At 55.2% G+C, this 19,311-nt stretch overlaps 5 protein-coding genes across 5 annotated transcripts; 2 read left to right on the top strand and 3 right to left on the bottom strand.

Moving 5' to 3' along the window:
• Positions 1-1,019: 1,019 nt before the first annotated feature.
• MAM_05053 (uncharacterized protein) lies at positions 1,020-1,938 on the top strand (the record flags this gene model as incomplete). The annotated part of the gene is made up of 3 exons (XM_040823851.1): positions 1,020-1,075; positions 1,156-1,522; positions 1,579-1,938. 3 exons carry the CDS (start codon positions 1,020-1,022, stop codon positions 1,936-1,938), a joined length of 783 nt encoding a protein of 260 aa, XP_040678010.1.
• Positions 1,939-3,342: 1,404 nt separating this feature from the next.
• On the bottom strand, positions 3,343-4,101 carry MAM_05052 (uncharacterized protein; the record flags this gene model as incomplete). Its single annotated transcript, XM_040823850.1, has 1 exon — positions 3,343-4,101. One exon carries the CDS (start codon positions 4,099-4,101, stop codon positions 3,343-3,345), a length of 759 nt encoding a protein of 252 aa, XP_040678009.1.
• Positions 4,102-10,576: 6,475 nt separating this feature from the next.
• MAM_05051 (SWR1-complex protein 4) lies at positions 10,577-12,571 on the bottom strand (the record flags this gene model as incomplete). The annotated part of the gene is made up of 1 exon (XM_040823849.1): positions 10,577-12,571. The coding sequence occupies one exon, from the start codon at positions 12,569-12,571 to the stop codon at positions 10,577-10,579; it is 1,995 nt and encodes a 664-aa protein (XP_040678008.1).
• A 570-nt stretch (positions 12,572-13,141) lies between these two features.
• MAM_05050 (ERP1 protein precursor) lies at positions 13,142-14,000 on the top strand (the record flags this gene model as incomplete). Its single annotated transcript, XM_040823848.1, has 3 exons — positions 13,142-13,345; positions 13,420-13,725; positions 13,851-14,000. 3 exons carry the CDS (start codon positions 13,142-13,144, stop codon positions 13,998-14,000), a joined length of 660 nt encoding a protein of 219 aa, XP_040678007.1.
• A 1,273-nt stretch (positions 14,001-15,273) lies between these two features.
• Positions 15,274-16,797, bottom strand: MAM_05049 (Protein kinase-like domain protein; the record flags this gene model as incomplete). The annotated part of the gene is made up of 3 exons (XM_040823847.1): positions 15,274-16,436; positions 16,513-16,582; positions 16,669-16,797. 3 exons carry the CDS (start codon positions 16,795-16,797, stop codon positions 15,274-15,276), a joined length of 1,362 nt encoding a protein of 453 aa, XP_040678006.1.
• Positions 16,798-19,311: the final 2,514 nt, after the last annotated feature.

Genomic DNA, 19,311 nt, shown 5'->3' with positions numbered 1-19,311 from the left:
CGTGAGGCGAGAGGCGAGAGGCGAGAGGCGGGCGGTGTAAAAGCGGCTTGTCAGGCTTTACGTGGTTGTGCGGGGGGGAGACGTCAAGTTCGCAAGCTCGTGGGATAGCACAATGACTGGGGCGACCATGAACACGAAGGAGGAATGAGACGGAGAGATGGGCGTGCGGCGTCGTTGCAGGCAAGGGATGGAGAGGACAGGAGGTGGGAGGTAGGAGGTGAAGAAGCAGAGGTGTAGATGGAGAGGTTTGAAGCCGGGGGGCACTTTGATCAGGACCAAGGACAAAGGCGAGACAGATGACAGACGGAGGTGCTAGTGATGAGCCAACGTCTAACAAAATGCCAAGGTCAACGGTGCAAATCCCAAAGGCGCAAGGTTGGTTTAGCCGTTGCTTTTGAGGAAAGTACCACTCGCACGCAGCTTCCTCGAGGACCCCGGCAGGCCCGCGTGCGTGTGGTGCGCTTGAGCACACCAGACTCGACGCAGACGGGCCCGTTGCTCGCACACGCACACGCACACGCACACGCACACGCGCAGCCTCAGTCAGGGAGATGGGCAAATCAACCAGATGAGACGGATTGGGCCTTCTCGGGTACGGAGTACGACCAAGGTACTCCGTACTTTCTGTCGCCAAGGGCACGGAGCCGTACAAGGGCCCGCTCGCAAGGCGTCAGTCAGTTGGCGGCGTCGCCTTTGGCCTTTGGCGGAGCGGAAGGGCGGAAGAGCTGAAGGGCAGAAGAAGCGACAACCAGAGGCGTGGGACATGGGCATGGACCGACGTGGACGTGGACGTGGACGTGGACGTTGGCGTGGGACTTGGGACTTGGGGCGTGGCAGCACGGAGCGCGACAACAAAGCATGGGTTTGCGACTCTGCGACAAGACTAGTAGCTGTGCGCACCCCAGAACTGCCCCTGGGTCCCGGCGTCGCCCTGGTCACAATCCCGAAGCCAGCTCGAGGCCTGGAGGGCAGGCCAGCATCGGAAGCTCCATTACCCCAGCAACTCGGTGGCCGTCCACATGACGCTCGGCTTCGGCGAGACGTTCGTCTACCTCAATCTCCTGTACTACGTGAGGTAAGAATCCCCTTCCCACAGCGGTAGCGGTCGACGGGGCTCCCAACTTGCCGCCGCCGCCCCTGCTTACGCCTTGTCAGCACCCTCATGCTTCACCGCGAGTACTTCCCCTTCCTGCCGACCCCGGAGTCGGAGCCACGGGGTCCAGTCGACCAGCCCATGCTGGGGGCGCCCGCCCCCGAGGGCTGGTGGGACGACAGCTCCCGACTCCTCTTCGGCGCGGCAGAGCACATCGCCGCCATTCTACACGAGGCCTCCGAGTGTGGCGTGCATCTCATGACGCCCTTTGCCGGGTTCTGCGCATTCTCAGCCGGCTACCTCAACCTCTACGTGGCGAAATACCCCCGAATGAACCTGGGCCGCAGCCCGCGAGCAAGCGACTGTCTCAAAATGTGTCTCGACTACCTGGAAAAGTTTCGACTTGTCTGGAAAATCGCCGACGGATGGGTAAGCCGCCCGCAAGCATGACACGACCGTGGCCACCGTTGCGCTAACATTGAGAGGGCGGCACGCGCAAGATCAAAACGATACACCATGCATCCGTGCTCTACGAGCGAGCAACCGAGGACCGGACACGATACCAGGGGCGCACACGAGCAGACTTTGATACTCTACACCAGTCTGTCCACGAGTTCCGTGTCGTGGATAGATCCGACGCGCATACTCGGGAGATTCGGGGCGCGGAGCGGCCCTCGGCGCAGGCGACTTGGCCGGTTCAAGGGCACGAGCACGAGCACGAGCACGAGCACGAGCTCGACACTAATACCTTGTTGAACCAGCTTTTCGCGGAAGTCAGCAATAACCTCGACGAGCAGGGGGCCTGGTCTCAATGGTGGCCGGCGATTGATCAGGTGGATCTTTAATGAGCTGCGTAATTACATCCGGGGTTTTTTTTTTCGTTGAAGCTTCCAATGAATGAGTGACGACCTTTGATTTTTTTGATTTTTTTTTTAAAAAGGGCTGTAATATCTGGTTTTCTATACATGTCCTATTTTTATTTCCCGGTCTAGAAAAACAGTCAACAGATAATGCACCTCTTCATATGGCTCCCCTCCCGTCACCGCCAACAAATGCATACCTGTCGCGTCAACCATTCGCCGTTTCTCCTTCCAATCACGCCTTTGCAAAGACCTTTCTCGAGTTCATCAGGCGAACAGCAAGCATAAAGAGCATGCCGACAAAAGGCGCCACAACCACGCCAAGAGGACGTTTTTTGAAGCAGCTAAAAAGGCACGTAAATGGCGTCTGGATTCTGTACTAGATCTACTAGAAATTTGGGACGAGAAGGGTGTACATTATAGGCGAAGAGGTTAATAGCGTTATTAGGTTGAAAATTGGCCCGCCTTGGTGTCCGGCCCGCCTTGCTGTCGAGCACCACCTTTGGTGGTGAGGGCTTTTGCTAGCCGAACCACATAAAGTGGGGCGGGCACGATTAGTTGACTGGTTCTCCGTAGTGGCTACGGGACGAGAGGACGGAGTGACAAAGCAACAGAGTGACAGTGACAGGCAAGTGACGGTGACATTGACAATGACGGAGCGACCAGACAGACTGTGGAGGGTTGGAAATTGAGACACCGGCAGGGCGCCGCGGAGATCGCTAAGCCCGGAACCCGCGCTTTTCCTCGCTAGTCTGGCGGCGGCGCACAATTCTGCCCTTTATCATCTACTGCCCGTCGCCTGTTCAATGTTGCCTCAATGTTCGACGCCCGCGCACCGCTTTCCGTTTTGCCCTCCCCAGTGGTCCAGTGCTCCAGTGCTACCTGCCCCGGCCCGTCTACAGACGACATCGCACCCTGGCTGGGCTGGCTGGCCCCTCCCAGGCGTCGGGCGGCATGGCGCTTGGGACGGGGCCGCGGATGGGAGCGGGGGCATGGAGCCCGCAAAGGGGCGTGTCGCGGACACGGCTCATTGTGCACAGGACCCAAACTGACTCCCGACTGCTCGACGAGCTGCCTGGGTACCTCGAGCAGGTAGTTCGTCGTTTCTCATGCATGCTGCAGTGGTTGCAATACCTCGCATCTGTCCTTTGTGAACTGGACAGAGCAGGTACACGGTACAGAGTACAGATTACGGCACAGAGCAAGTCGAGGACGCACTCGAGCAAGGGGTGTGGGTAGCCTTCGACGTCGGCAACGGGGGTGTGCATGTAGTGCTGGCCGTCTTCAAGTACCTAGGTACGAAGCACCTGACGTAGGTAACCTACCTGGGGCTACTCCGTGCACATGGTCTGTTTGTGCTCCGTAACAATCAATAAAATCAAAACCATCTCATGTCAAGCATGCAATGTCGAGCTTGACTCTTCCGCCACCATCTATGGGGAATGATGAGCCTGCTTTGAGGACACTCAACGACACCGGCTGCGGCAATGTTACCACCATCCACTCCGTAGATACGATACATATGTACTCTATGTCCACGACAACACGGCATCTAGCATCCAGCATCCAGCATCCAGCATCCAGCATCCAGCATCCAGCATCCAGCATCCAGCATCCAGCATCCAGCATCCAGCATCCAGCATCCAGCATCCAGCATCCAGCATCCAGCATCCAGCATCCAGCATCCAGCATCCAGCATCCAGCATCCAGCATCCAGCATCCAGCATCCAGCATCCAGCATCCAGCATCCAGCATCCAGCATCCAGCATCCAGCATCCAGCATCCAGCATCCAGCATCCAGCATCCAGCATCCAGCATCCAGCATCCAGCATCCAGCATCCAGCATCCAGCATCCAGCATCCAGCATCCAGCATCCAGCATCCAGCATCCAGCATCCAGCATCCAGCATCCAGCATCCAGCATCCAGCATCCAGCATCCAGCATCCAGCATCCAGCATCCAGCATCCAGCATCCAGCATCCAGCATCCAGCATCCAGCATCCAGCATCCAGCATCCAGCATCCAGCATCCAGCATCCAGCATCCAGCATCCAGCATCCAGCATCCAGCATCCAGCATCCAGCATCCAGCATCCAGCATCCAGCATCCAGCATCCAGCATCCAGAATGCTCGGTACCACCCGAACCCATGTTGTATGCTGTGTGTCGACCGGCCGGCACACTGCTTGTGTGTAGTGCCAGAGGTCCATTCCAAAAAAAAAAAAAAAAAGGAAAAGGAAAAGGAAAAGGAAGAGGAAAAGGGAATAAACACCCCCCAGGCATGATTCCAGCGTCGAATGTACTCCGTAGCGAGTAGCATGTTGAACTGCATCATAATCGGCTCGTACGCCCAACTTGCTCCGTGTCCTGTGCTTCGCAACTCACAAGCAAATGCCAGTCGGAGTACCTGTTGTGCCACCTCTGTGTTACTCCATGTTGCCATGACCCATGAGACCCGTCCGGGCGTTTCAATCTTGGTCCAACCGCGGCAGACCTATAATTGATTCAATCCATGGCCAAGAAACAGTGGCAGCCGGAAACAACACTATTATAAGTACGCTGTTCCATCATCATCAATCAAGCTTCTGCTGTGGCAGATGAGAGATGCGGATCTTTCTCAATGTCGCTTCTACATAGAGGCTGTGCCCATATCGAGGGTAGGTAGTGCGTATATTGTCTTGTCGGCTAATACTCCATTGTCCATTGAGCTTCGTACCTCCATGTCGCCTCCGTCACATCATCTTGCCCGGCTTCTGTCTGTCTGTAGTCTGTACTATCGATTCCACCATGTCCTGTCCGCCCAGCACGAGTCCCGCCCTCTTGTGTCTCCTCCCTCGCCATGGCCAGTCCTGCCCCTGGCTTCCTATAGGCTGGCAGCCGACTCTATTCGGCGCCGTATGGGACCAAAGGACATTGAAATGGAATTCGGCACTGTGCTGTGCGACGCGCCAGAGGCGAACCAACGGATTAGACTGGATAATCATTTCTCGGCCGAAAGTCGAGCTGACAGTACCCCGAATGCTGCCACCCAACAAAAGAAAAAGTTCGACTTGCAAGACAAGAACGACGAGCAGGGGTAAGTCCGGAAATCTCCTCTCTCGACTCCCGGCCACCCGAGACCCGTCATCCTCATCCTCAGCCCACTGTATTGATTCATCACCGCTTGAATGCTACCATGACAATGAGGACTCCGAACTATAAGAGCGGCAAGCCGGCAGTGGTAGACATGCCAATGTCAGGGAAAGGTCGCTGTCTCGTGAGGGAGCCGTGTGCGAGGAACGCATCTAGTTAATTGGTAACCGAGAAAGCATGGCTGAAGAGGTGGCTGAAGCGGAAGACTGCCGTAGCTGTTAAAGCCAGCGTTCGTCAGCAGGCTCATCCAGGGCGTCAACCAGCTTACGGCCTGGGCGGCTGCAGGGTGCACAGAGAGACTCGGGCTTTGAGATGGTTTGAGCAGTCACGTTTAGTTGAGGACATCAGCGTTTTGGCCCTCGAAGCAGAGCCTGAGGAACGCGGAAACAGGCAAGGTATTGTACGAGGCGAGCCATGGCCCTGACCTGATGTGGGTCCGGGCGTGACCGCAGCAAGAGCTGTTTGCCGCGGCAGGGCCGCCTGGCTGCTGCACCCGCGACTGCCCTCGTTCGATGAACGGCGCGCACACTGATTGGCTCCGCACGGGATAGGCACCTAGGTACTCCGTACGGGGAGCACTCAACAAACTTGATCAATGGCATCGCCGGGTTTGCGGCGCGGGAATTTCAGTCGAGGCAATTGGCCGTCTGTCAAAATAAGTTGAGTGTTTGAAGGCACCAAGCATGCAAACCTGAGCAGCATTGAGGTATTGAGTCAAGTACGTACTGCATACATCGGCACAGTCCGGCATTTTGCCATGCAATCTGGGATTCTGGGCTTGGCAGGGCACGTTATTGATTTGTGCTAATGCTACGGAGTACTCCGAGGTTGCTCGTACCCAGGTACCTCAGTACATCAGATACGTATCGCTTGGCCATGCAATCAGCAAGTACGCGGTTCCGACACAAATCTTGTCACGACTCATAATATTGATCTCTTCTCGCTTCGTGGAGCACACGGTGCCGTCTGCGACTTCATCCCGACGTAATAATTGCATAAACTTGGCCACGCTTTCGGTGTCAAATTGGCCCTGTCGATGCAACCCTACGCAGTTGGCAGGGCGTCGGCTGAGACATCCGAGTCTCCAGAAACCCGAAACCTGGGCCAGCACGATGATGCGACAGTCATATTGCAGAACTAGCGTCACTTTGGATATCATGGGCGCCCATACTCCAACTACCTACAGAGTACCCAGACAAATTATGCTCTCTACTCTGCAGCGGCATATCAATATCTCCTCGAATTGCCAGTCTTGAGCGGTAGGTTGAGTCGCATGCAACTTGACCAATGACAACTAATCAAGAAATTCATTTCCAGGGAAATTAAAACGCTGCCGTCGTCCTTGTTCCTTCAAGAGTCTAATCTGGCCAGCCGAGTAAAGGACTTCGATATCGGCCGATCAACTCAATGCCTTGATGAGCTGTTCATCTTGCTGGGCCAGAAGTTGCACGGCGGAAACCTGCTCGCAGTTCCTGGGGCATAACGTTGCATTTCTCAGCATCCATCGCTCCAAAGTCACAGGCCGTGTTGAACTGTCAGAACCGAACTGTCTAGACGAAATGACATTTTGGATATCCACGGGGCTTAGCTTCCCGTCTCCATGGAGTTGCTATTTTGAGAGCTGGATGCAACCATGACCCACGTCGGACGCGCTGTCGAGCATTGAGTTACAGGCAAACAGGGGAGCGGCTACGATTGCCCTGGAACAGATTTGATTCACTGAAACTGGCTGTTGCTGCCAGATTCCCCATCCATCGCTCTGGTCAAATCAGTCGTTAAACGCATATCCGCCACCTCCAGACGGCTAGTGGCGCCCAAGTCAGTACTGGTCCAGAACCCGCCAATAGGATGTTGAGAACACAGGGAGTGTGAAAGACTGAGCGCCATTAACGCCGCGGCTAACACCGTCTCGTATCGCCGGTCAACGCGGCTGTGCTAAGCCATGCACACAACGAGCAGCCTAAACGGAACGGAACCCAGCCCTCCCTGAGACTGGCTTTGGAGAAGTGTGGAGCTCAGCAAATAATACTTCTGGGAGCACAAACGAAGTCAGCCCAAGGGAGAGTGTCATGTGTCATGGTATTGGAGCACGGTGCCAGAGGTAGCTTCAAGTGACAATATGTTGGTCTCGTCACTAAGCGGCCAGGTCAAGTTACAGACGCAATGTCAATGGCGATCTACAAAAAGGAAGGAGGTGACGGGGTGCAAGACCTTCCGTTGAAAAGCCACCGCAACTAAGTTCAGAAATAAATTGGACACTTGGCAATGCGCGCGATGAGGCAAATTTGTCCAACCGGCTATTCAGGCCAGGGATAGTCTTGCCTCCCGCACAGCCTCGAATTTCCGGCACTTCTCAGCATTGCTCGCCACTCTTGAATCATACAAACCAATGAGCAGAATCGTGTACAAGAAAACCGGTTTCTTCAACCGCCAGGAGGAGTCATCGTTTCACGCAAACCAGCCATGCCGTCGTGAAGCATGTCATCATCACATTCATCATCAGGAATCACTCCAGTCCGCCGACAAGCGCGATGAGCCACCAATCAAGCCTGGGAGGCCGGTAATGTGGCGTCTTTCCCGCCACCGCATATTATACCTTGGACGACCTAAGCGTTGTCTTTGTCGTGATTGGTAGTCTCAGCCCATCTCGTCACACCGGGCTTTCGTCGTGTCAAGCCTCCAAACACGCCAAGCCTGAGCGAAACGTGGGAGCCTGAAACGGACAGTACCCAAAGCCGAATGTACGGAGAACAATTTTTTCAACTGCCGCCTCGTCTAATATTATAGAACTGCGCGTGCGAACTTGATGTGTATATTTCTATCCGCTCAGCATGTTTGCTAGCACGAGCAGCACTATTATTTGGAGCTTTCGGGAACAGAACAGACTGCCGCTAATTCGGCCAAGATATTATCTGTTCCGGAGATGACAAGTTTTGCCCGCGCCGCATCAGCTACGCCTGGGACCCGGTCGCTGGCAACTAGAGTCCATCGTCGGGGACTCTGAAGAAACATAAAATTTGACGTCAAAGCCGTAATGAAAACGGCCCTCCATTTGTCAGGCTAAAGTGTAAAAGTTTCAAAAAGAATGGAGGCGCGACTTGAGTTGCGATCAAACAACAATAGAGGATGCAGCGACGGGGCCCTGAAAGGCACCTCCAATACTACCGTCAACACCGCGTCCGCCGTACTCCAAGAGTCTATCCATACTGCAACAGCAGTAGGAACGGAGGATGCACATGAACCTAATAACTGCTCCGTGCAGCACGCCTTTGGCCCTGCTACACCAGCCGGGTCCCGCCTGGTCCCAACAGTGGCTTCTTACCACCGACTTAGCATCCCGTACCGCATTGTGTGTACGGAGTACAGAGTACGACGTACTGAATGTGATAACAGGGGTCCTATTGCAGTCCGTATCCACCTTGCAACGGTGCCGCGGTTGGGTCGGTTGTGGATTGATTGGAGGGAAGTCGGTTGTGACTGCAGACTGCAAGCGCTGGACGGCGTGTGGTCGTTTGGGGCGGTTCTTGTGCATTGGGCGGCTAGGATAGGAGGCGAAGAGGTAAATATTCCTGCGTGCAAGGTGATCGGAGGGCAGCCATCTTGGGTTCGAGTGTTGTAGGTCAGACAACCCGAATTCGTTTTGCCTTGGTCTTGATCTAGCAGCTTACTACAGGGTTTGGCGCTCCGTACGGCGTATATCAGTGTGAGTACTCGTCTTGTCATCAGGCGCCGGATCGGACATTTCTAACCGGTGAGAAAATAGAAGAAGAGCTTCGCTGTCCTCCCAGCATGATCGACCACAAGCGTTTCCTTCGATACACTGATCACGCACATCAGTGCATTGCGCCGCGTCCTATAAGCTTGTCGGCCAACTTTTTGCGGCATCCTCGGAGTGGATATCCCGAAGGACTGCGGGAAGGCAGAAAACTCCATCAAGTTGGCCGAAAAGTCGACAAGCCCGACAGAGAAACGCGACAAGGGAAGGGAAGAAATCCTAGGAGAAAGTCTCCACCTTGAAGTCTCCATGGCCATGCATCGTTTCCTCTCAGCTTAGAATCACGGCAGAAAGAGTACCTGGTACGCCTCTCTCATCGGCTGGCGTTGGCGAGTTCTCAAGCAGCCAATATTGAGCCGACTGCCCATTTACCGCATGGATGGACTTGTCCTCCACCAGAAGATGGGACGGAATCACCAGTTGACACGGCGAGAAGCTCGCTCCGGCCTGTTCTACACGTACACCCACAGTCCCCTAGGAATATCGTTGATGTTCGTGCAGGCCTCCCCGTTCCGGCGAGTTCCGCACGCCAATCAATATAAAATACGGAGTATATACTGATATACTCCGTGCTCCGGGCTCGGTGCCGGTGCGCATCCGAGACCGTGCCTAGCGAGCCGCAATCCAGTCGACCCAAGACGATGGGTTGTGGACATACAATTTAGCCATTATTTTGGCCATGACCGGCTATCTCGTGTCTCCTACATCAGCGCCGCAAATGGTTGGCCAAGCCAAGTTTTCCATCGTCTTCGTCTTCGACGGCAATGCTTTGCCAGCATACCCCAAGTCTGTCGACTGGTTCACAATGTCGGCTCACATATTTTTGCAGCCAATGTGCCGTGGCCACGCGTCCCCGGCCGCAGCTGTTGGTGAATCCTGTACATGATATTTTTTAGCTACCAGTTGCACTGCTATATATAGTGACTTGATCGTGAGAACCGTCTACAGCGTCAAATCCCAAAGACGATTCATGCCCCGGTCGCTCTCGCTCTCACTGTCGGATAAGCTAACCGTAATTATCACGCGGAACACGGCTCCTTGATATGCTAGCCCCGTCATGGCACAGGCTTGACAAGGCATCTTTTTGGAAGCGCTGCGGCGTGACGCGTCCCACGTTCAAGAAGCGCTGTTCGGACCATCTCGTAATGATTTATTACACGTGATTAACTGATATACGCTTCCCACCGATTCGCGCTCCAGCAATCCATGCACGACTCAACATCTCTGGTCGAGAGTAGTTCAGGACATCATCATCACTGGATGCTCAACCAGAAGTTTTAGCATCTTTCCTAGGATTTGTCGTCCCGAAATCCGGGGTTCTTATGAATAGCGCCGTTATACTCCTTCCATACCCCTGGACAAGGAAGAATGGATCTCGGAGACTTCTGCCTTCAAGGCCGTTGCCCTGACTCCCCGGATGATGACTTGATGACGTTTTATGATTCCCAACCTGATTTCCCATGTCGGACCGCTGCCCTGATTACCGATGGGACTTTCAAAAAACCAAAAGGGATCTAGACAAATTGTCGCATATCCATAATGACAGTCCGTGGCAGTTCCCCGGCACATACCCGCGCCAACCCCCTCTTTCAGGCGACCTTCTCAATATTCTGTTTGGAACCCCGGGGAAAGTGCGAGAAAAAGACGGCAGGTAAGAGAATTGGAACCCCATCGACGCAGCGCATAGGGCCAAGTGGAATGTACTGGCAAGGCACGTGGTCACTTCTTTTGTCGTTTAGCACTCTTGTCGCTCACGCTGCTTAAAACACTGGCGCTTCGCTTGTGAGGACCATTGCTGCTCGCCGGCCGAGCGCTCTTTTCCCTTTCCCTTTCTCGTTCGGCTTCTGCCAGCTTCTCCGCGGGGGCGGCAGCCTCTTCATCTTGTCCTGGTTTGGAAGTCGATGCTTCTGCTGCGTCATCGGCCCCTGCAGGTGGTGGTTCCCGTTGATCTTTGGCATCGTCGGCCTTGTTCCCACCAGTCTGGCCGGCGGCCTTGTCCCCGGGCTCTCGTTCATCTCTAGAGGCAACAGAGTCATCAGGCTTCTTACCCTCGCCGCCAGCCTTCTGCTCGCTGTCCGCCGGAGCGGTCTCCTTCTGGGAAGCAGCGGGGCCTTGGTTCTTCTCGCGCTCTGCCTTTTTGGCCTGCTCGATCTTGATCTCGCCGTCGAGCTTGTCGGATACCTTTCGCGCGTCCAATAAACTGTTGACAGCAGCAAGGAGCTGTTCGTACTGCAGGGTGGTCGCAGCGGTTGGCATTGCCAACTTGGCGGGAACATCCAACTCGTTGAGGGCGTTGCTGATTCGGAGCTGTTGTTGGTTGGACTTGTGGGAGAAGAGTTTGTTGATCTTTTCGGTCCGGAACACAGGTCCTGAACCAAGTCGGTCGTGGTGCGTAACACCGTACACGGCCTCCTCCTGGTGGTTGAGCTTCCTGCGCTCTGTCGGTTGTTGCTGCTGCCTCTCTTGTAGTTGCTGTGCCTTCTTGCTGGCAGCGGTGGGCGTTGGCGTGGCTGCCGTAGACTCGCGAGTCGCGGCATTCGACAGAGCAGCACTCTCCCGCCTGCCTGATTCCGGCCCTGGTAAATTCTGAGCCGCTCCAGCCGCTCCAGGCCCAGCGCCAGCCGTAGTTTCGATGCCCACGATGGATTTTCTCTTCTTTGACTTGTCCGTACTCATGAGATTCTGCAGCAAAGTCTGCAATCCGGCCGAGGACTTGAATGGGTTGATGTCCGTCTCAGCCTTGGGATAATCCAACCGGTTATACAGCTCTCTCCTCTCTTCGTTGAATCGCTCACTCCTTGCCATTATCCGCTTGACCTCTAACAGCAACGACTCTTCTTCTCTGGCTTCTTCCTTTGATCGCGACATGGAATTCACTGCGAATTCCTTCCTCAGCTTCTCTTGTTTAGGATTGAAATGCGCCATGGTCTCGTGCAGCGCATACTCTTGCTGCGTCATGTACTGCACCGGTTTCTGAGCGGCCATCATCTTGGCAGCGACCTCGTAGTATCTGGCCTTGAGGTCCTCCATGGACCGAGGCCTCGTGGCAGGGACGATCGCCTTATTCTCATCCCCATCCGCGTCGGCCACCCCATTCGTCGCCGGGGGTTGATACTCGTATCGATCCCAGATGAGTGGCCAGCGGAGATCAAAGTCGCTTGCCATGCCCATCAAGTAGTCCGTCTCCTCTCTTGTCCAATCTTCGCTTTGCAGCGAGACGCGGTACTGGTCCTGAGAGTATTGCGGGACTTGGATTCTCACGTTGAACTTGGCGAACGCCGAGTCTTCCATGTCTCGTTCCGCCTCGCCTTGGTTCTTGTCTGCATGTTGTTCCGGGCCCCGTGCTTGCGATTGTCCACCACCCGGTGATTGGGCCTCGGGCTGCTTTTGATTCTCGCCACCAGCCGCGGCAGAGTCCTTGATACCTACCCGTCGCCAATGGCGCAAGATCAACGACCCATCGTCGCGCCCTGAGTTGCGGAACTCGCGGAGTTCCCATCGCGCAGCCGGTTTGCGGCCCCCGAGACGCCTCTTCTTGAATTGATTCTTGGCCGGTATAATCGACACGGGATTATCGCCACCGAGGTTGAGGACCTCTCTGGCTAGACCCTTGAGATTGGGTTTCGGCTGCCCGGTTTTCTGTTTCTTGGAAGGTCGGGGGTCTGAGGAACTGTCTCCCAGATTGAGAACGTCGCGCAAATCGGAAGACGTCATTTTCGCTCGTCTCGGGGGGGGAAACGAGATGGTGGAAGACAGCCCTATCTCACGTGCATCAAGTCATCAAAAAAAGACGGCAAGTTTGATTCTGTTTCTTGAAAAGAACGGCGACAGCAGGCCAAGGACGAAAACGAGTGTCGACTGGATTGCGCGTCACTGTCGACAAGGGGAAGCCGCAGATGCTCGAGTGGTCGTGCAACATCTTCTTCACTTGGGACATGACACGGAGGTTGCCCATCGGCTGTCAGGGCGTGCGTGCACGTGACCCCACCACCAAGTTGCGCGCCCCCCCTTGGCACAGGTCCATTTTTCGAACGTGGTAGCTTCATGAAGCTTCAATCAGGGCCGTCGGCATTGCATTGAATTGATGGTGCAGTAGAACGCTATAACTGCAATCGACATTGCACTTTTGGCGCTGCACGACAGATCCGCCAGGCGTCGACGTCTACGTCTCCCGCTTCCTCCCCTTTCGTTTCCGTCGCAGCGATCCTCGTCTTTCGCCCTCCACGGTTTGCTTCGCTTTCGAATATAGACGCACACGCACACGCACACGCACACGCACACACCATGAAGTCCTTCCTGCCTCTGCTGTCGCTCGCATCCGCCGCGCAGGCTCTCCACTTCTTCGTCGACGGCGTCTCGCCCAAGTGCTTCTTCGAGGAGCTGCCCAAGGACACGCTCGTCGTGGGCCACTACACCGCCGAGGAGTACGACGACCGCGTCAACGCCTGGCAGCAGCACAGCGGAATCGCCATCTACATTTCCGTCGATGTACGTGCCGCTCCCACCCGCCCCCGTGTCCTCGCCCGCGGGCGCCCCGACTGACATGACACGCACGCGCACAGGAAGTCTTCGACAACGACCACCGCATCGTCTCCCAGCGAGGCTCCTCCTCGGGCCGCTTCACCTTTACGGCCCACGAGGCCGGCGACCACAAGATCTGCTTCGTCCCCTCGTCCACCTCGGGCCGGTCCTCGTGGCTCTCGGCGCACTCCCCCAACGGCGGCATCAAGATGAAGCTCGACCTCGTCATCGGCGAGACGGGCCAGATAGAGAGCAGCGACAAGGACAAGTTGCAGGACATTGCGTCGCGCGTCAAGGACCTCAATGCCAGGCTGCAAGATATTCGCCGTGAGCAGATTTTCCAGAGAGTACGTTTCCCCTTTCCCCCCTCCCTCCCTACACACCAATCTCCCTTGCAACCCGGCGCTCTTCCCACTCACTGGCGGGGGACGTGCCCTTCGTTGACGCTGTGAAAACTAAAAACACAAAACAGGAGCGAGAAGCCGACTTCAGAGACCAGTCCGAGTCTACCAACTCCCGCGTCGTCCGATGGATCATCATTCAGCTCATTGTCATCGGAGTCACCTGCGCCTGGCAACTATCACATCTCCGATCCTTCTTTATCAAGCAGAAGCTCACGTAGGGCACTTTCTTGGGAGCTGGGCTGGCTTCCGGACGCAGATGTGAGCAAGCGAGCTTGGGTTTTTTTTTTCTCCCCCTTTTCTTCCTGTCTTCTGTCTTCCATCAAATCAAAGGGGTCCAAAGATGTTCACGTTATTTCCATGCAGAACGGTCCAGTGGGTGGCCGACCCCTGGTAAGCAAAATTTACACAACCGGGAGAGACATGGGCATACTAAACGGTATTGAATCGTGACGATAATTCGCACGTCGGGTCATGTAGTTCAAAGAGCACAAGTGTCCAGAAAATATACATTCAGTAGTCGAGTGACTTTGAATCATGACGCCCCCTCGAAAAAATGTGTGCGGGACGTGGTATCATGTTGCCAAAATATTTATTCCATTACCATGTATACCATAAGGGAACTCCTGAGCCTCCTTATATTCCCATCAACGCTACAATTGCCCCTTTCCCCCCTTCTTGCTGTGTAGTCAGCACCTTCATGCCTTCTAGAATCGCACCCTGTGCACCACTTCCCCGCCCACCAATTGCCGCTCTAGTGCGACCAGACAAGAACGCAAAACATGAAGCCGTTGCAGATTTCTCTGTTACAATGTGGCGTGCAAGTAGAATGACTTGAAGAGTGGGAAAGTGGGAGGCTGTACAGTGGAGAAGGGTAAACGGAAGAAGAGAAACTGAAATTGATAATATCGCGAGTAAACCCAATGCTCCCTCTTTGTCGTTACCGCCTCGCGCCGTGCTTCGCTGCACATTCAAAGTGGCTTTTAAGTGTGGTTTTGTTTTGGAATGCCTGGCGTGAAAGATAAAACGGATCTAGGAAATTTCCAACCCTTGTTTCCTTTCGGCAGTCTTTGACGAGACTTGCCTGGAATGTTTTTGTCGCTTTTTCTGAATGCTAGTCGTAAAGTGAACATGCGTCCCCATCGATGCGGAACGACCATAAAATACTCTCCCCGCCGGCCTTTGTGGACATGAGTATGGCCTTGGAGCCTGTTGCCGTAATTGACGGGTTCCGGGCCCACGTCTCTGCGTTTCAGCACTGACTGTCTGCCGCCACTGGATGGCAGTGGGATTGCTTCTTGGCATGTCATAACCCGGTACGATTTTGCCCAGGACGTCGGAATTCAGGCTGAAGAAGTCGTCCGGATCGGGAACTGACATGGGTCGTCGGCAAAAATTATATCGTGTCTCAAGTTGGCCGCCCACTCGGACGGTCTCTGGATTGCTGGCACCGCGCGATGTACCAAAACACTCCCGAGAGCTGATGGGAGGCGCCTAACCACAGCAAATAGTCTTCATGAACTTCTGGAAACCACTGGGCTGAGGCTCGGCAGGTCGGGGGTTAGGTTGGCCGGCAGCCACCATGGGGCTCTGTTGCTGTCCCCTCTGGGGCAGGTTCTGGGTGCTGTTCTGGAATTGAGCTTGAGTCGAGCCAGCCGGTGTAGCCAAATCGCCTCGGAGACCCCCCACGGCGCTGGCTCTCTGGGCCCCCGTGGTGCCGAGGCCGCTTGGCCGATCTTTCCGGCTGCCCATTGGTTTGATCGGTGATGGAGGGGGGGGTTGCGCGGCGTTTAAACGGCCGACGGTAAGATTCTGTGCTTGCTGATGAGAGTTGGTATTCCCAGGACGGTGGCCACTGTGCAGTTCCATTTGAGAAGGACCGGGACGCACGTTTGGGTTGTGAAGATAGCCAGCTCCATGGTTCTTGACAGAGTCCCACCCCTTTCCCGAATCCTTGGTGACTTTCATCCAGTCGTACTCGCCATCCTCGACCTCGCCCGTGTTCTTCAGCGCTTGAGTGAAGAGCTCGCGCAGGTAATCGTAGTCGGGGGTATCCTCAAAGCCAAGGTTTCGGACATATGTAAGATACTTGGAAAACTCTTCCGGGAAGCCTTCGCAAAGATCCTTGATTGCGGTGGTCTGCTTCTTCTCACCAATCTTCTCATACTTTTGCTTGTTCGTAGCGGCCTTGAGACCCTGCCACGGTAGGCCACCACGGAGGAAGTACATGAAGACGTGGCCAAGAGCCTCGAGATCATCTCGTCGAGATTGTTCGCGTCCCAAGTGAGTGTTGATACTCATGTATCTGGCCGTTCCTGACAAGGATTTTCGTTCTCTGTAGGGGATGTGCTGCTTGGTTTTGGGGTCACGGTACTGTTTGGCCATGCCAAAGTCGACGACATGTATGACGTTGGAGGACTTGGTGCCGGGGCGGCCAATCAAGAAGTTGTCGGGCTTGATATCACGATATATCAGGTTTTTCTCATGAATCGTCTGGACTCGAGACAGCATCTGCTTGGCAACCATGACAACGGTCTTGATGGTGAACCGACGCCCACAGTGGTCAAAAAGATCTTCAAGAGACGGCCCTAGCAGGTCAATGACCAGGATATTGTGAAGGCCTTCTTGGCCGAAGTAGTAGACATTGGGGATTCCCGCTGGAACACTGGTTAGCACGGCGGCGTGGCGCAGATGCAGATTGGCGACTGCGAGACCAGTCTAGACGGAGCTTACGACATCCGACGAGGATCTTGTATGTTCGATACTCATCTCGGAGTTGGGGAGCGTCACTTTTACGGGGTTCCTAGAAGCAAACGTCAACAGGCTGCAACGGACACGGGCAGCAAGAAGTAGCGTGGCGGCTCGGTGGCGTGTCTGCACACAACTCACGAATTTGATGGCCACTTGTTGGTTGTTCAACAGATTGGTTCCCTCGAAGATGACGCCAAAGGAGCCCTCTCCGATCTTCTTCCCCACGCGGTAGTGCACACCGACTACATTCGACGACGACGAAGCCATTGTATCGAGAGGTGGAGGCTTGCCCTGTGGCAGCCCTTCGCGTCGCTGACAAAGGGGTGTCGGCGTCGATGCTGAAAAGACGAGGTTCGATGAGGAAAGGAGATGCGTCGTCGGCGTGTCTCGTCGACGGGACGAAACGAGCAGGCAGAGAGGCTCGGTGGAGCGACTAGGCTCAAGGTGCTCCTTAGGAGACCAGAAGACGGGCGGGCGGCGGGCGGGTACGGAAGGGCAGAAGAAAAAGGGGGGGGAGCACAAGGCCTGTTTGTTGACTGCAGGCTGCAGGCTGCAGGCTGTCTGCTGTTTGCCCCTGTCAACCGGCTAACGTAAGGACGGAAACGAGCGCTCAGCAACGGCGGGCAGTAATGATCACCCGGCGCATGGCACTGGGGGAGGTTGGAATGCAAGTTTAAGAAGGAAAAAAAGTCTGTCTGGCCGTGGGCGTGGCTGTGGAGGAGCAAGCAGAGAAAGACAGCGCGAAGGGACAAGATTGGACGCGCGAGAGAGGGAGATGGTTCAGATGGGGGCCAGAAGACAGAAGGAAGAGGGCGAAAGGGCGAAAGGGTAAGTCAGGGTCAGGGTCTGCCAGCGAGGGCGCTTCAGGACTCAAGAGTCGGGAGAGAGCCAGAGCCAGAGTCCTACATACTAAGTACCTGGTACCTGAGTAGGTAGGCACTTGCGTAGCACACACTCCGTAACGCGCGGGTACCTTGTACGGAGCACCCGGAGCATGTCGCCCCATGTCACTCCTGTGCCGATGAGTGCTTGGGGAATGCTCCAGACCTTCAGACTCAGCCCCGACTCGCCGGCGCGCAGGCTCCCAGGAGGGACTAGTAGCTTGACACACGGGCAGTCTCTGCCTGGCAACGGCGGTCGGTTGCTCGTGCATGGCACGCCAAGCCGGAACAGGACAGGACAGGACAGGGGACACCGGCTCCAACTGGCTGCAACTGGCTCCAAAATGGCTTGGGGCTGGCTGGGCGGCGGCGGCTGCGGCTGCGGCGCTGGCGTCGGTTTGCAGCTCAGACAACAAACAATCCGTACGGACAGACGACGTCTGCACGCACGCCGGGAGCCGCCTTCGGGCGGTCGGGCCTTGGACAAGGCAGCTGTTGTCAATCTAGCAGATTAAGTTGAATTTATCAGGCGCCTACTTTTATTAGGTACAGAGCACGGAGCACGGAGCACGCCGGACGGAGGACGGAGGACCCGGGCGCGCTGGCAAGTACCTGGACGGACTGGTACTTTCCGAGGTACATGGAGCTGCAGGGCAGGGCAGCCCAGACGATAGATTTTGGCCAGCAACAGCAACACGCACATGCGACGTGAAGTTGGCGATGCTCCCTGCTTTTGCGCAGCAACCAATTCAACGCAGCCGTCGTCCAACCATGTGTCTTTTTGTTTCGTCTCAGCGGCCTCCTGGCCAACTGGTTCGTGCCCACCTACTCAGCACCTGCTCAGTACCTAAGTACCTAACTCAGTACCTAGGTACTTAAGTGCTCAAGTAGGTACCTTGGTACCTCCTACGAGATCAATCGGTCCTTCTCGTCAGGCCCCGAGTCCCCCCTCCCTCTTTTCCACCAAAATCTTAGCTCTTGCATTCAAGCACTAATATTCCACTGGAGATCATCGTCAGGTGTAATTACCAAGAGCAACTGCCGTTGCCTCCACCACTCGAAGCATCGTCCACTCCACGCCAATCCTCGTCGGCTGACAAGTTAACCCCCTGCTTGTTATTCGGTGCACCTATGTGTGCTGATGGAATGGCTTCCAGACTGGCACCGGCCACGAACCCCGTCTTCCATGGCGGGCCGCAAACAACAAGATGAGCGGGGGTGCTGGCCGACGACACACACGATAACGAACTAGAAGATGTCCAACTCCACCGGCCTGCAAGTACGCATTCAAGTCAGCAAGTACTCCGTACGGATGCCCAAGTGCCAATGGCGACTTGCATTGCTACCGGCATCGGATCCTTTTCCAGGAGCACTCCGTGCCGACTAACTAACTGCCGAGGCCGGTTACTTGCTTCACCAAGACAATGACATAACTAATAATGCATGGCAGCTAGTACGGAGTAACCAACTTAATAGTACTAGTAGTCTCCCAGTCGGCTCTGCCACTGGCATGCAAGTTCGAAACCGTCAACTGCAGACGAAGAGCATGCAAACAAACACAGGCCGAGCCCAGCTCAGCCGTTGAAAAAATGAAAAGCCAGGCGAGGGCTCGGTCTGCTTTTTTTTTTTTTTTTTTTGGGCGATTGAATCGAGCCAGGAAACCAACTCAGCCGGCCAAAACCTCAACGACAAGTCCGGGATAACAAATCAGGCAATTTCAAGTTGATGAGGATCCAACGAAGCGCTGGGCAGGATCCCAGCAGATAAAAGACAATCATTAAATGGCCTTCGGGCACTAAGCCAACAGACGGACAATCACCTTCTATAGCGAGCTTGCTCGTCACACAGCACCTTTCCATTGCCCTACCATCAACGTTTGCGCTCTTTTATACCCGTCCCA

Source organism: Metarhizium album (genome assembly GCF_000804445.1).
Source record: "Metarhizium album ARSEF 1941 chromosome Unknown scaffold_12, whole genome shotgun sequence".
NCBI classification, from domain to species: domain Eukaryota; kingdom Fungi; phylum Ascomycota; class Sordariomycetes; order Hypocreales; family Clavicipitaceae; genus Metarhizium; species Metarhizium album.
This window is presented reverse-complemented; position numbering and strand designations above follow the sequence as displayed.